The following is a 12856-nucleotide window of genomic DNA, read 5'->3' as shown; positions in this document are numbered from 1 at the left end:
CTTGAATTTGATGAGATTTGTTATAAAAACTTGCTTCTGCAAATCTCTTTGACTCAATAACTTCTTCACTTTCTGTATTACCCAACCCCTTAGAAACTGTTTCCTCAGTCAAAACTGATTCTGCCATCTTTACACCGGTTGACAAATCACAACCTGAACTCTCATTCTTTTCAGACTTATCATCAGCAAGTTTTGGATTATCATGATGTGGAGTGTCAATTTTCACATTAAGTGCCTTTTTGAAACCTTTTTGGTTTCTTTGGAACATAAGCATTCCACATTGGTGGAGGCACAGCATGATAATTTTCTGTTATATTCTCAGTTTCATTATCCTTTGTTTTTGCTTTTGGGATAATGTGATCAAGAACATATGATGATGAAGCATAGCTCACTAATTTAAAATTCACTATTTCCGTCTCAATCTTGAGTGTTTGAAGCTCAAGTTTGAGAGCAGCATTCTCATCTATGTGTCTATTAATGGCTATTTGTTTATCTTCAACTGTGTGTTTTAACATTGAAATCGTTTTCTGATCTTGTAAAATTCTTTCCCATAAATTCTTTTCAAATGTTTAAGTTTCAAATAAGCCTCATTTACTACATTTAAATCAAACAATACTTTTTCATAGTACCTTTTCAACTCTCTGTCTTCAAGAGTCTTAAAGTCACATTCATCATAGGGCCATTCACATTTTTCATAAATATTTGAGTTAAGAATTACCTCATTGGCCATGAACGCTTGATCAACTTGTTCCTCACTTGAAATTTCTGAGTCATCATCAGTGTCTTCTTCCACCACTTTTTCAACAAGTTTTTCTTCAGCGATCTTTTCAACAGCAACTAATTCCTCCTCATCTCTTGATTTGTTGACTTCTTGAATTTCATCATCCTCTTCTACTCCTAAGTCAATTTTCCCATGTGGAACATCTTCCTCATAAAACCAACCTGCAAACCTTTCGATAATATCAGGAGGAAATAATGAAATAAGATAGTCAGAAGGAACCTCATGAATTTTATCATAGGTTCGAGAAAGTTCATCATCAGAAGTATCGACTTCTTTCTTGCTATCTTCATTCACATCCTTGGCTTCATTTATATCCTTGGCCAAGTCCTCATCTTTGATCGCTTCAATTTCAACACTAATATCCTCCTTCTCAACAGACTCTTGAATCTCAGTCTCAACCTCATCCTTGTCTTTATTAACCACTTGAGCCACATTAGCTTGGAATACTGAATTCCAATTGAAACGTTCATCAACTTGTGCTGTATTTGTCTTTTGTTGTGAAGTTGATGCTTTAGTAGGCTTATTTCTCTTTGATGATTCTCCCTCTGGACGATGATAGATAGCTTGTTTGTAGTAGTCTCGTCCAAAAGGATTAGCAGCATTATCATCCACACTCTTACTTGTGCATTCCCTTTTAAAATGTCCTTTCTCCTTGCAACGAAAACATCTAACCTTAGACTTGTCAAAGCCTAACTTAGAAGTTGTTCCATCAAGCACATTTCGACCAGTGATTTCTTTGAATCTCTGAGCACGTCTTATCACACTTGCTATGCACCACCTTATGTCAATCATCTGCATTTCCTCTGGGTCGATCTGATCATAATCTTCTTTAGTCATATTGTAATTTCCAATGCGACCCGCCACCAAACACTCATATGATTCTAGCACAGATCCTAGAAACGCTATGTGTTCCTTAATAGTGTCAGTGGTCATGTTTCTAGTATTCTTCAGATTCACTTCTATATTACACTGAATAACATCAGAATCCTTTGAACTTGAAGATTGAGTAATTGGAATTGTTCCAGAATAACTACTACTATATTGAGGAGTAGCAGCAACATTAGTAACACAAGCTTGACTGATTGGCTCAGCACAGAATGCAGTAGGAATCTTGGGATTTGGAGTAATGCTTGAGTTGGATCCCTTGTAATACAAGCCCACATCCTGTGACACTGCTGTAGACTTCATGAGCTTCAAGCTTTTCGATAAAACTTGCTAGTTTTAAACGAGCATAAGCAATGGGGCTAGATTGTTGAATCATGATAAAAGTACCCGAATCCGCTGGCAAAGCATCAGCAAGTTTATCAATGTACTCATATTAGGGCTTATCAATCTTCAGCCTTTTCATCTCATTCACCAAATAGAAGTATCTTTCAACTAATTGAGCAAATGATTCACCCTTGACTTGAGTAAATATATCGACTTCCTTCTTGAGAAATGCAATTTTACTCTTACGCATGTCAAGGTTTCCACGATCTTTATTCAACAAAGCCTGCCATATTGAATAACAAGAACCACTGTGTTGCAAGAGTTGAAAGATCTCGGCTTTAATGGCTTGTTGAAAAAGTTTTAACATCTTCTTCTCCTTTAGGAACAAATCCTTATCTGTGTACGCCCATTAATTCCGGTTTCAAGAATTTAAGCTTGTAGAGTATCTATAATTCTCGAGATTTATCCAACATTTCTCGGAAGCCTTTACGTCATCCCGGTACGTTAAAGAACCTAACTTTTCCTTCCATTTTTCCTTACACTTCAACTTGGAGGGACGTGCATGTAACTATTTTATTTATATCATAAAACAATTAACCTAACCCTAGCCCCCCCCCCCCAGCAGCGATCGGCCGAAGAACAGCTCCCCCTTCCTTGCTTCGACTTTTTAATCAATTCCAAGCTCCTAGAAGTAGTTCAAGGTATGTACTACAATCCCCAACACTCTTTTCGTTCACCCCTAATCGTTTTGATGCTCAATTTTGCTGATACTTTTCGTTGGACAGATTTTGGCTAAAGTACAATTGACCCACTTCCCGTGGATAAAAATTAGAGTTTCTGGTGTAGAAAGATTCCCAGGTATGGCATTTACATCATATTAAAATTTCGTGTCCATTAAAGGTGTTTAGGTCGGTCTATGGATTTTAGTTCGAAAACTAGGGTTTATCGGGTGTAGAATTGTCAATTATTGAGTTTGATGCGTTAATCGATTGAATGACCAACCGAATCAATTTGCATGGCCCTAGGAGAGTCTAAGGGCTGTGGGAAAATTATTTTTTTTGATACTCGGGGCTGTTTTGGTTGATGATTGGTCAATCGAGTCGGCGGTGCGCGAATTTTCGTTTAAAAGTTAAATTGAGAGTTGTAAAAAGGAACCGTCAACCCTATCAACTTGGGTGACATAATTACGATGTAAGAAAAGGTTAAGATGGGAATTTGGTCCATTTGGGCTGATTTGTTTGACAATTGGTTTTAAAATTTATTACGCGCGTATTCGACTCGATTTGATTACCGGCGGGTGAGTTGTGCATCATGGTTAGCCCCGACCATGATCGTAGGGTGGATTTGGTTAATTGAAAGGTTTTAGGGGCTGAGGTAAAGTAATTGGGTATGGTTTGGGCCTCAGGCCAAGTTGTTGGGCCTCGGGCCAAAGTATTGGGCTTGAACGGCCCATTAGGCAAGTGTGTTCTTACGGCCCAGTTTAGTGACGCGTTGTGTGCAATTTACAGGCCCTTACTTGTGAGTGAACACTTAGGGAGTCCTTAGCTCGTTGCTGGTGTTTGGTTGACCTCAGGTGAGTTCTTGATGCCCCGTTTAACTCTTTTTAAGTTTTGGGCTAGCATGCACACCTAAGCGATTTTGCTTGATGAAATGTTTTAAACGATTTTACATAGGCTTGCTAGTATTGGTAGGCCTTGGAATGTTAAAGAATGTGTGTATGTATATATATATTATAGAATGGCCAATATTTGGCGAATGTTGTAGTCGTCTCGACTACTGAATGTTGCGTATGCCTACTTTGTGTTTGCATGCGTTGAATGTTACGTGTTTGGGTTGTACGTTTGCTCGACCCTGAATGTTATTATTGAATGTTATATATATATATATATATATATATATATATGAATGTACGTATAGAGATGTTCATACGTAAGGATGATTATTTATTAAATGTGATGACCTAACTGATGTAATTCCGTTTACAGTTTTAAAACCGTTGGAATGATTATTAAGACTTTTGTTACTTATTTAAAACTTGAACTCACTCAGCTTAAGATGACTTTGTATGCATGTTAGTGTGAGTTTCAGGTTAGAAAGAGGATGCCTTATCGCTTGGACGTGCACGAAGCTACTTGGACGGTGAAGGGCATACGGGATTTGAAGATTTTATTATTAAACATTTATTTTTTTAAAATTTTTATTAAAGATAATTATGTTGGTTTTAAGCAAATTTCCCGGGTTTTGGGAACTTATTATATTATTTACGTTTTTCGCCGAATTATACTCTATGATGCTTATTTTAATGAAAAGAATTGTTTTTAAGTTTGATTATTTTTACGAGTGTTACGAATGATTACCAACTGTGGGGTTCCCGGGGTTCGGGGCCTTACAAGTTGGTATCAGAGCCATGGTTAGAGGGATCCGAGCATCCCCGAATGCTTGGACTCGAACTGTAAGAAAAGAGACCAGTATGCCCACCGCGAGTAGCTGCACGCCAAGAGGTAACTTTGAATTATTTAGTCATTCCTTTAAATTTAAAAGTTCCCGGTATGTGATTAACTGTTTAAATGTTAGATAGAAGGCTAACGTGGTTAGGGGCAGGGGGTGGTTAGGATGGGCGGGTAAAGTAAACGACTAATTACACTTGATTAACGTCATTAGCAGTTTACCCTTACCTTACATGTTCTAATTACCACTTGTACTTGACCGTGTTAACATTCTGCCTTTGTAGGGATAAGTCATGGTTAATACTCGAGCTGCTAAGAGAGGTGGTCCTAGTGTTTGCGGCCGTGGTCGTAAGCCACGTGCCGAAGCCAAGAGAGAGATTCCTACTCCCCAGCGAGAGGAGACCCCGATTCATGAGGAGGGGGATAACCCCGCCTTAGATCCTGCTATGCGCGCGGCTATCACCGACGAGGTTTACCAGGTGCTCCATAGCGCCATTCCCGAGATCTTTGCTGAGGCCGTTAGGGGCATGGAAGAGTCATTGGTTGGTAAGGGTTCGGATGAAAGGAAGAAGGGTAAGGAGGCACCGGTCGAGAAAGAGGTGTATGTACCGAGTGGGGATGAGGACAAGGTTCGGACTATTAGTGTATCTACTTGGGGTTGTTCGTATAGGGACTTAAAAAATGTGACCCTCCTTCTTTCGATGGTACTAAAGATGCTTTGGCAGCTCATCAGTGGGTGAGAGAGATGGAGGCCGTTCTGAGGGTTAGTATGTGCAACGGAGATGACATGGTCACTTATGCTACCGCCTCGTTTTGTTCAGAGGCATTATGTTGGTAGGATAATCTGGTGCAGGCTATGGGTGATCGATCGATTAGGAGGGTGACATGGGATGAATTGAAGAAGTTGGTTCTCGATCAGTTCTGTCCTCCGCACGAATTGGATAAAATTGAACAGGAATTCTTGACCTTGGAGGCGGGTAGTATGACACATCGGGAAAACACCACCAAGTTCAACAAGATGGCTCGCTTATGTCCCGATCTGGTTACCCCTGAGGCAAAAAGGATTAAGAAGTATGTGAAGGGCCTTCCGGTGGATATTCATAGGGGTGTGGTGACCACCGACATGAACTCCTTTCACTCGGTGGTTACCTTGGCAGGTACATTGTATGATCTGAGGGAGAAGTTACCACCGACCGAGGCTAGGAAGACTTGGAACACGAATTCGTATGGTAAGCAGCCCAGGGGAAACAATTTTAGTTCGTCTGGGAAAAGGGTGAAGACTGAGACTTCTGGGTTTAGGAGGGATGCGGCATTCAGTAATTGCAAGAAGTGCGGCAAACTACACAAGGGGGAGTGTAAGAGTGGGTCCGGCACCTGTTTTCGTTGCGATAAGGTTGGGCACCCCCATTACGAATGTCCGACTCTGACTTGTTTCCGCTGTAAGGGTTCCGGTCACTTGTCATCAAACTGTCCTACCAGTAATGTAGGGGGGTCCGGTCAGGGGACTTCCTCAAGAGGGAAGATGGAAGAGAAGCCGAAGGCCAGGGCAAGGGCCTTCAACATCTCCAAGAAGGAGGCGAAGGATGATGCGGATGTCATTTCAGGTACTTTTCCTTATTTAGCTTTCATTCCACCGTTATAAATTCTTATTCCTTGAAATCGTATGTGTTGACCGTGTAACTAAGCAGTAGTATAATATCGTCCCAGGTACTTTTCTACTTGATGAGTTACAGGCGTCAGTGTTATTTGATTCGGGCGCCAGTAGAAGTTTTGTGTCTACCGTTTTCCGTTCCTCGTTGAATAAATCACCCGAGCGCGTAGTCGATGTGTTTGAGGTTGAGGTCATCGTAGGAAAATCCGTGTCTGTGTCTAGGGCTATTCAGGGTTGTTCCATCGAGTTATCTGGGTATAGATTTCCGGTGCGGTTGTATTTTATGCCGCTTGGCTGTTTCGATGTGGTGCTCGGGATGGATTGGCTCGCGAGTGTTGATGCTCAAATCATTTATGGTCAAAAACTTGTTCGTCTGAGGGCCCCGGATGGGACCCAAATCACTGTCTTCGGTGATCGGAATGTTGCGACGCCACATATTATATCCATGCATAAGGCGGGAAAGTTGATGCAACGGGGGTGCGGGGCGTATCTGGCGTATGCTATAAACGTAAATACCGAGGTGGCTACCATCGGTGATGTTCCTATTGTTCGGGATTTCCTTGATGTATTTCCTGATGATTTGTCAGATGTGCCGCCGGATTGCGAGGTCGAGTTCCAGATAGACCTTGTACCGAGCGCCAAACCCGTTGCCCGAGCTCCTTACCGCCTAGAGCCGAATGAAATAAAGGAACTTATGGCTCAGTTGGAAGACTTGCTCGATAAGGGCTTCATTCGACCAAGCATCTCGCCTTGGGTGCCTGGTCCTGTTCGTTAAAAAGAAGGACGGTAGCATGCGGATGTGCATTGACTATCGTGAATTGAAAAGGCTCATTGTTAAAAATCGGTACCTTCTTCCAAGGAACGACGATTTATTTGATCAGCTCCAAGGAGCTAGTTGGTTCTCGAAGATCGACCTTAGGTTTGGGTATCATCAGTTGAAGATTTGGGAGGAAGATATTCCGAAGACTGCCTTCCGCACTCGTTATGGGCATTATGAATTTTTTTGTGATGTCTTTCGGTTTAACCAACGCACAGGCTGCGTTCATGGATCTTATGAACCGGGTGTGTAGGCCGATGCTCGATCGTTCGGTTATTGTGTTCATCGACGACATTCTTGTGTACTCTAAAAGTGAATCCGATCACGCCGATCATCTCATAGAAGTGTTGGAGGCTCTACGGAAGAACAAACTATATGCGAAATTTTCTAAGTGTTCCTTCTGGTTGTGTGAGGTTCAATTCTTGGGCCATGTTATTAACCCGAGTGGTATTCTGGTTGACCCTACAAAGGTTGAAGCCGTGAATGAATGGGAGTCTCCTAAGTCTCCATCTGATCTGGAGATTATGTACCATCCGGGTAAGGCTAACGTGGTAGCCGACGCGTTAAGCCGGAAGGAGAGACCAAAACCTATTTGTGTGAAATCCTATCAGCTTATTCTCAAACCCGACATTTTGAAAAAAATAGCCAGCGTTCAAAATGAGGCTTTGCAGGTGGAATGGATTATGTCAGAACGTGTTTGGGGTCAGGAGAAATTGTTGGATGACGTCGGGGACGGGGTGAAGTATAAGGATGGTCGTTTATGGGTACCGAAGTATGGGGGATTCAGAGATAAAATTTTGGATGAGGCACACAAGTCGCGCTATTCTATTCACCCGGGCGAGACCAAAATGTACCAAGACTTGAAGAAAAATTATTGGTGGCCTGCGATAAAGTTTGAGGTGGCTCAGTATGTGAGTAAGTCTTTGACGTGTCTACAAGTTAAGGCCGAGCATCAAAAGCCGTTTGGGAAGCTTCAACCTTTAGAAATACCTGAGTGGAAGTGGGAGCATCTTACTATGGATTTTGTGACTAAATTGCCTCGTACTCCTAAGGGTAGTTATGACACAATTTGGGTAATTGTTGATAGGTTGACCAAGAGCGTACATTTCTTGCCGATCCGAGAGACTTTTAATTCTGAGTAGTTGGCCGATGTGTTTATTCGTGAGATCGTTTCTAGGCACGGAGTGCCGGTATCTATTGTTTCAGATAGGGATACGCGTTTTACCTCCGGGTTTTGGAAAAAGTTTCACGAGGAGATGGGCACCAAACTCCTCATCAGTACTGCCTATCACCCGCAGACGGATGGTCAATTCGAGAGGACCATTCAGACTCTTGAGGATATGTTGCGGGCCTGTGTAATCGATTTTGGTGGTAGTTGGGATCGTCACTTACCGTTGGTAGAGTTCTCATATAACAACAGTTATCCCGCCACGATTGGGATGCCATCGTTTGAGATGTTGTATGGTAGGAGGTGTAGAACTCCAGTGTGCTGGGGTTCCATTGGTCAGAAACAGTTGGGTAGTTTGGAGGTGGTTGAGGCTACGACTGAGAAACTGGATAAGATTAAGGCTTTTATGAAGGCCGCTCATGATCGTCAAAAGTCTTATGCTGATAAAAGTCAAAGGCCTATCGTGTTTGAGGCTGGGGACCGGGTTATGTTAAAGGTTTCTCCTTGGAAGGGCATTATTCGTTTTCGTAAGAGGGGGAAGCTTAGTCCGAGGTTCATTGGTCTGTTTCGTATATTGTCCCGTGTTGGTGAGGTAGCATATAGGCTGGAATTGCCTGATGAGCTCGCGGGGATTCATCCTACCTTCCATGTGTCCCATCTGAGGAAATGCTTAGCGGATGAAGAGGCCCATGTGCCTTTTGATGATATTGAGCTCGACAGTAAGCTGAACTACGTTGAGCAACCGATTGCCATTCTTGACCGTCAGGAGAGGCATCTGAGGAATAAGGTGGTTAGGCAGGTGAAGGTGCAGTGGAGACACCGTAGGGGTTCCAAGGCCACTTGGGAGTCCGAAGACGAGATGATGAAGCACTATTCACAGTTGTTCCTGTCGCACCGGGATTCGGGGATGAATCCCATTGTAAGGGAGGTGGACTTGTAACGCCCGTTAATTCCGGTTTCAAGAATTTAAGCTTGTAGAGTATGTATAATTCTCGGGATTTATCCAACGTTTCTCGGAAGCCTTTACGTCATCCCGATACGTTAAAGAACCTAACTTTTCCTTCAATTTTGCCTTACACTTCAACTTGGAGGGACTTGCATGTAATTATTTTATTTATATCATAAAACAATTAACCTAACCCTAGCCCCCCCCTCAGCAGCGATCGGCCGAAGAACAGCCCTCCCCCCTTCCTTGCTTCGACTTTTTGATCAATTCCAAGCTCCTAGAAGTAGTTCAAGGTATGTACTACAATCCCCAACACTCTTTACGTTCACCCCTAATCGTTTTGATGCTCAATTTTGCCGATACTTTTCGTTGGACAGATTTTGGCTTAACCCTGAATATTATTATTGAATGTTATATATATATATATATGAATGTACGTATAGAGATGTTCATACGTAAGGATGATTATTTATTAAATGTGATGACCTAACTGATGTAATTCCGTTAAAGTTTTAAAACCGTTGGAATGACTATTGAGACTTTTGTTACTTATTTAAAACTTGAACCTACTCAGTTTAAGCTGACTTTGTGTGCATGTTAGTGTGAGTTTCAGCTTAGAAAGAGGATGCCTTATCGCTTGGATGTGCACGAAGCTACTTGGACGATGAAGGGCATACGGGATTTGAAGATTTTATTATTAAACATTTATTTTTAAATAATTTTTATTAAAGATAATTATGTTGGTTTTGGGCAAAATTCCCGGGTTTTGGGAACTTATTATATTATTATGATTTCCGTCGAATTATACTCTGTGATGCTTATTTTAATGAAAAGAATTGTTTTTAAGTTTAATTATTTTTACGAGTGTTATGAATGATTACCAACTATGGGATTCCCGGGGTTCGGGGCCTTACAATATGCCTCAGCAATTTGGGATAATCAATAATTTTCCCCATTCTCATTCTTATGAATCATGTACTCTTCCTCTACGGTAGTCCATGTTTCGTAGTTCAAAGCTTAAACATACGTCTCAAACTTATCAGCCCACGAAGGATAATCTTCCATTCTGAGTAGCTTAGGAGGTTTGTTGGAAATTCCCATCTCATTTTCCAAGTTGATGTTTTAAAGTAGGATAGACGGCTGTGACACGTTGACACGTATTCACTTAGGTTTTCCATTTTTGAAAATCAAAGTATATGTGTGAAAATCAAAGGTTAACATATAAGTATGCTAATATTTCAAGGTCAACAAAAATCAACGGATATGTATGATCACAAAACAAATCAAAAGATATGTCAGGTTCAATGGATAAGTTGTGGGTAACGCGTATGATCCAAGTCAACGAATATGTTATTCAGTATAACATATACGACGTATATCTTATACTCCGTATATGTTATGCGTGTATAACATATACGCTATTAAAACATATGCACTGATCATCATCATTTTGGAAATTTTGAAGTTTGAATGTGCAAATGATGTAGGAAATGAATGAAACTTTGTAGGGTTTGTCACGGATGTATAAGGAAGGTATTGTGAAGTTTTGGAGAGCTTTTGATGGTTGAATTTGTAATTGAAGAGAAAACCTTGAAAACTTGAATGTTCAAGCTAGTAACAAGCCTTTAATGCTCTGATACCACTTGAAATGACCTGTTATCTTAATGTAGATGACAATCAGGATCTCTATTTGTTACAGCCTCTAACTCAATGTGCGGAATCCATTGAGAATGAACACAATCAAGTAAACATTAAGCTCCACTTCATATATATCATGAAATATTACAAGATATGACACTTTGTACACTTTCTCTCTCTACTCTCTCTCTCTCTCTCTCTAACAATCCGCAAAAGTCTAAGTACAAACGCATAAGTCCCCTATTTATAGGAAACATTCCCAAGCTCATCAAGGCCGTATTTGTTATACGACGTATAACATATACGTCGCATATCATATGCGTTGACATTGAGACTTATGCGTTGACTATCATACACAAACTATACATTTGACATTTTTAGCCCTATACAATCATATCTAATACATGTAAAACCTTAGCATAGACATTATGCTCAAACAATATATATGGTAAGGATCTTAAAAGAATCCTTTGCAAATTGACAACCATTTTAGACCACTTAAAAAAACCTTTAAAAAAATATTTAAAAATTTATAAAAAAAATTAAAAAGTAAAAACAAAAACAAAAATCTTTTATTTTATTTGGGTTTTATAAAAAAAATTAAGTCGTATTATACCTATCCACATGTATATAATTCAATTTAATCTCTATTTACATTATATATTATCATTTACCTTAAATTATACATATTTTGTATAAAAAAACATGTCCATGTTATACATATATGTATAATTTAGTTAAACCGAGAATTTTTTTTATGAAACCGGGATGATAAAGTTGGTTTTTTTTACTTTTTTATTTTTGTTTTATTTATCTTTTTTTATTTTTAGGTTTTTTGTGGTTTAAAATGATTCTCAATTTCCAAAAAGTTCTCACATTATCCTGATCTTATATATATATATATATATGAGATGGATATTTTGAGAACTAGTTAAGTTGTAAGAATTTTGTAATAACACATTTAATTAAATGTTTGGTTTTAGGTGGTTGTGATTAATTTAAAATTTAAAATTAAGATAGGAGAGAGAGAATGAAATAATATTTAATGATAAAAAGATATATAGGTAAAAGATGAGTCCTGCTAGGGACACCCAACAAAATTAGGAGACACCCAACCTATCCGTCGGGGATAGGTCTCAAAAGTCGTGTTTTTTTGTCTTAATTCTTGTTTTTTTAATTCTTTTTTGTTTTTTTTTGTCTTTTTGTTGTCTTTTGTTTTATTTTATTTTTCTATTTTGTTTGTTTTTTATTTGTAATTTTTTTTAAAATACTTTTTTTATATTAGAGAAAATTACTATTTTCGTCCCTGTGGTCTAAGGGCGGAGTCATATTGAGTCCCCAAAAAAATAATTGAACTGGTTGAATCCCCGTGGTTTCAAAAGTGAACCGAATGAGTCCCTCTGTTATTTTTTTGTTATTAACACAGTTAAAATGATGGGCAAAGGAGTCTTTTCACACAATAAAATAAAATCCCACAACCATTAAACTTATATTCTTTCACTTTTATATCACCTTCAACAAACAAACCTATATCCATGATCAACACAAACAAGCAAACCCTTCACAGATGAATTCTCATAATCTCTTCAAATCCGACCACCGTTGTCACCACAATAAAATAAAATCCCACGGTTTCCACCATTGTCACCATAATCTCTTCAAATCACCTTCACCATCACGATTCCGCCCAACCTGCAACAACAATTCGATTCCAAATAACGCGGTTGTAAAACACCGTTAAATCTCAATGCCAACCAACGACACCGCAAATGATACCTCCACCGATTCCAATTCAATCGTCCCTGTATATACACCAAAAAAGCTTAAATCATACCATCGATGTTGTTGTACTCGAGCGTGATGTAGGTGCACATCTCGCTGATGCTTTTGACTAGAATCATGACGGCTACGTCCACGTCCGAAAACCGAGCTTCGTACATACGGCAATCGAGATTTGGGGGATTGTAAGCCATGAGTGAGATAGGCTTTCAGGGGATTGGAAGCCATGAGTGAGATAGGTTTTGCCAGAAAGTGTGAATCGGAGATGGATATGGTCGGATTTGAAGATATTGTGTGAATTGTTCTGGGAAGGGTTTTCTTGTTTGTGTTGATAATGATTAATGGGTGTAGGTTTGTTTGTTGAAGGTGATATAAAAATGAAAGAATATAAGTTTAATGGTTGTGGGATTTTATTTTAAT

At 39.6% G+C, this 12856-nt stretch overlaps 1 protein-coding gene across 1 annotated transcript; it reads right to left on the bottom strand.

The window, feature by feature from the left end:
• Positions 1-2099: 2099 nt before the first annotated feature.
• On the bottom strand, positions 2100-12630 carry LOC143588947 (eukaryotic translation initiation factor 2 subunit alpha-like). Its single transcript, XM_077069830.1, has 2 exons — positions 12492-12630; positions 2100-2386 (listed from the first exon to the last, which is right to left on the bottom strand). Exons 1-2 carry the CDS (start codon positions 12628-12630, stop codon positions 2100-2102), a joined length of 426 nt encoding a protein of 141 aa, XP_076925945.1.
• Between the last annotated feature and the right edge of the window lie 226 nt (positions 12631-12856).

This window comes from Bidens hawaiensis, unplaced genomic scaffold (assembly GCF_021521415.1).
Source record: "Bidens hawaiensis isolate Kalapana, Puna unplaced genomic scaffold, B.hawaiensis_p1.1 tig00036939_1, whole genome shotgun sequence".
Taxonomy (NCBI): domain Eukaryota; kingdom Viridiplantae; phylum Streptophyta; class Magnoliopsida; order Asterales; family Asteraceae; genus Bidens; species Bidens hawaiensis.
The sequence above is the reverse complement of the archived record's forward strand: the minus strand, read 5'-3'. Positions and strand labels throughout refer to the sequence as shown.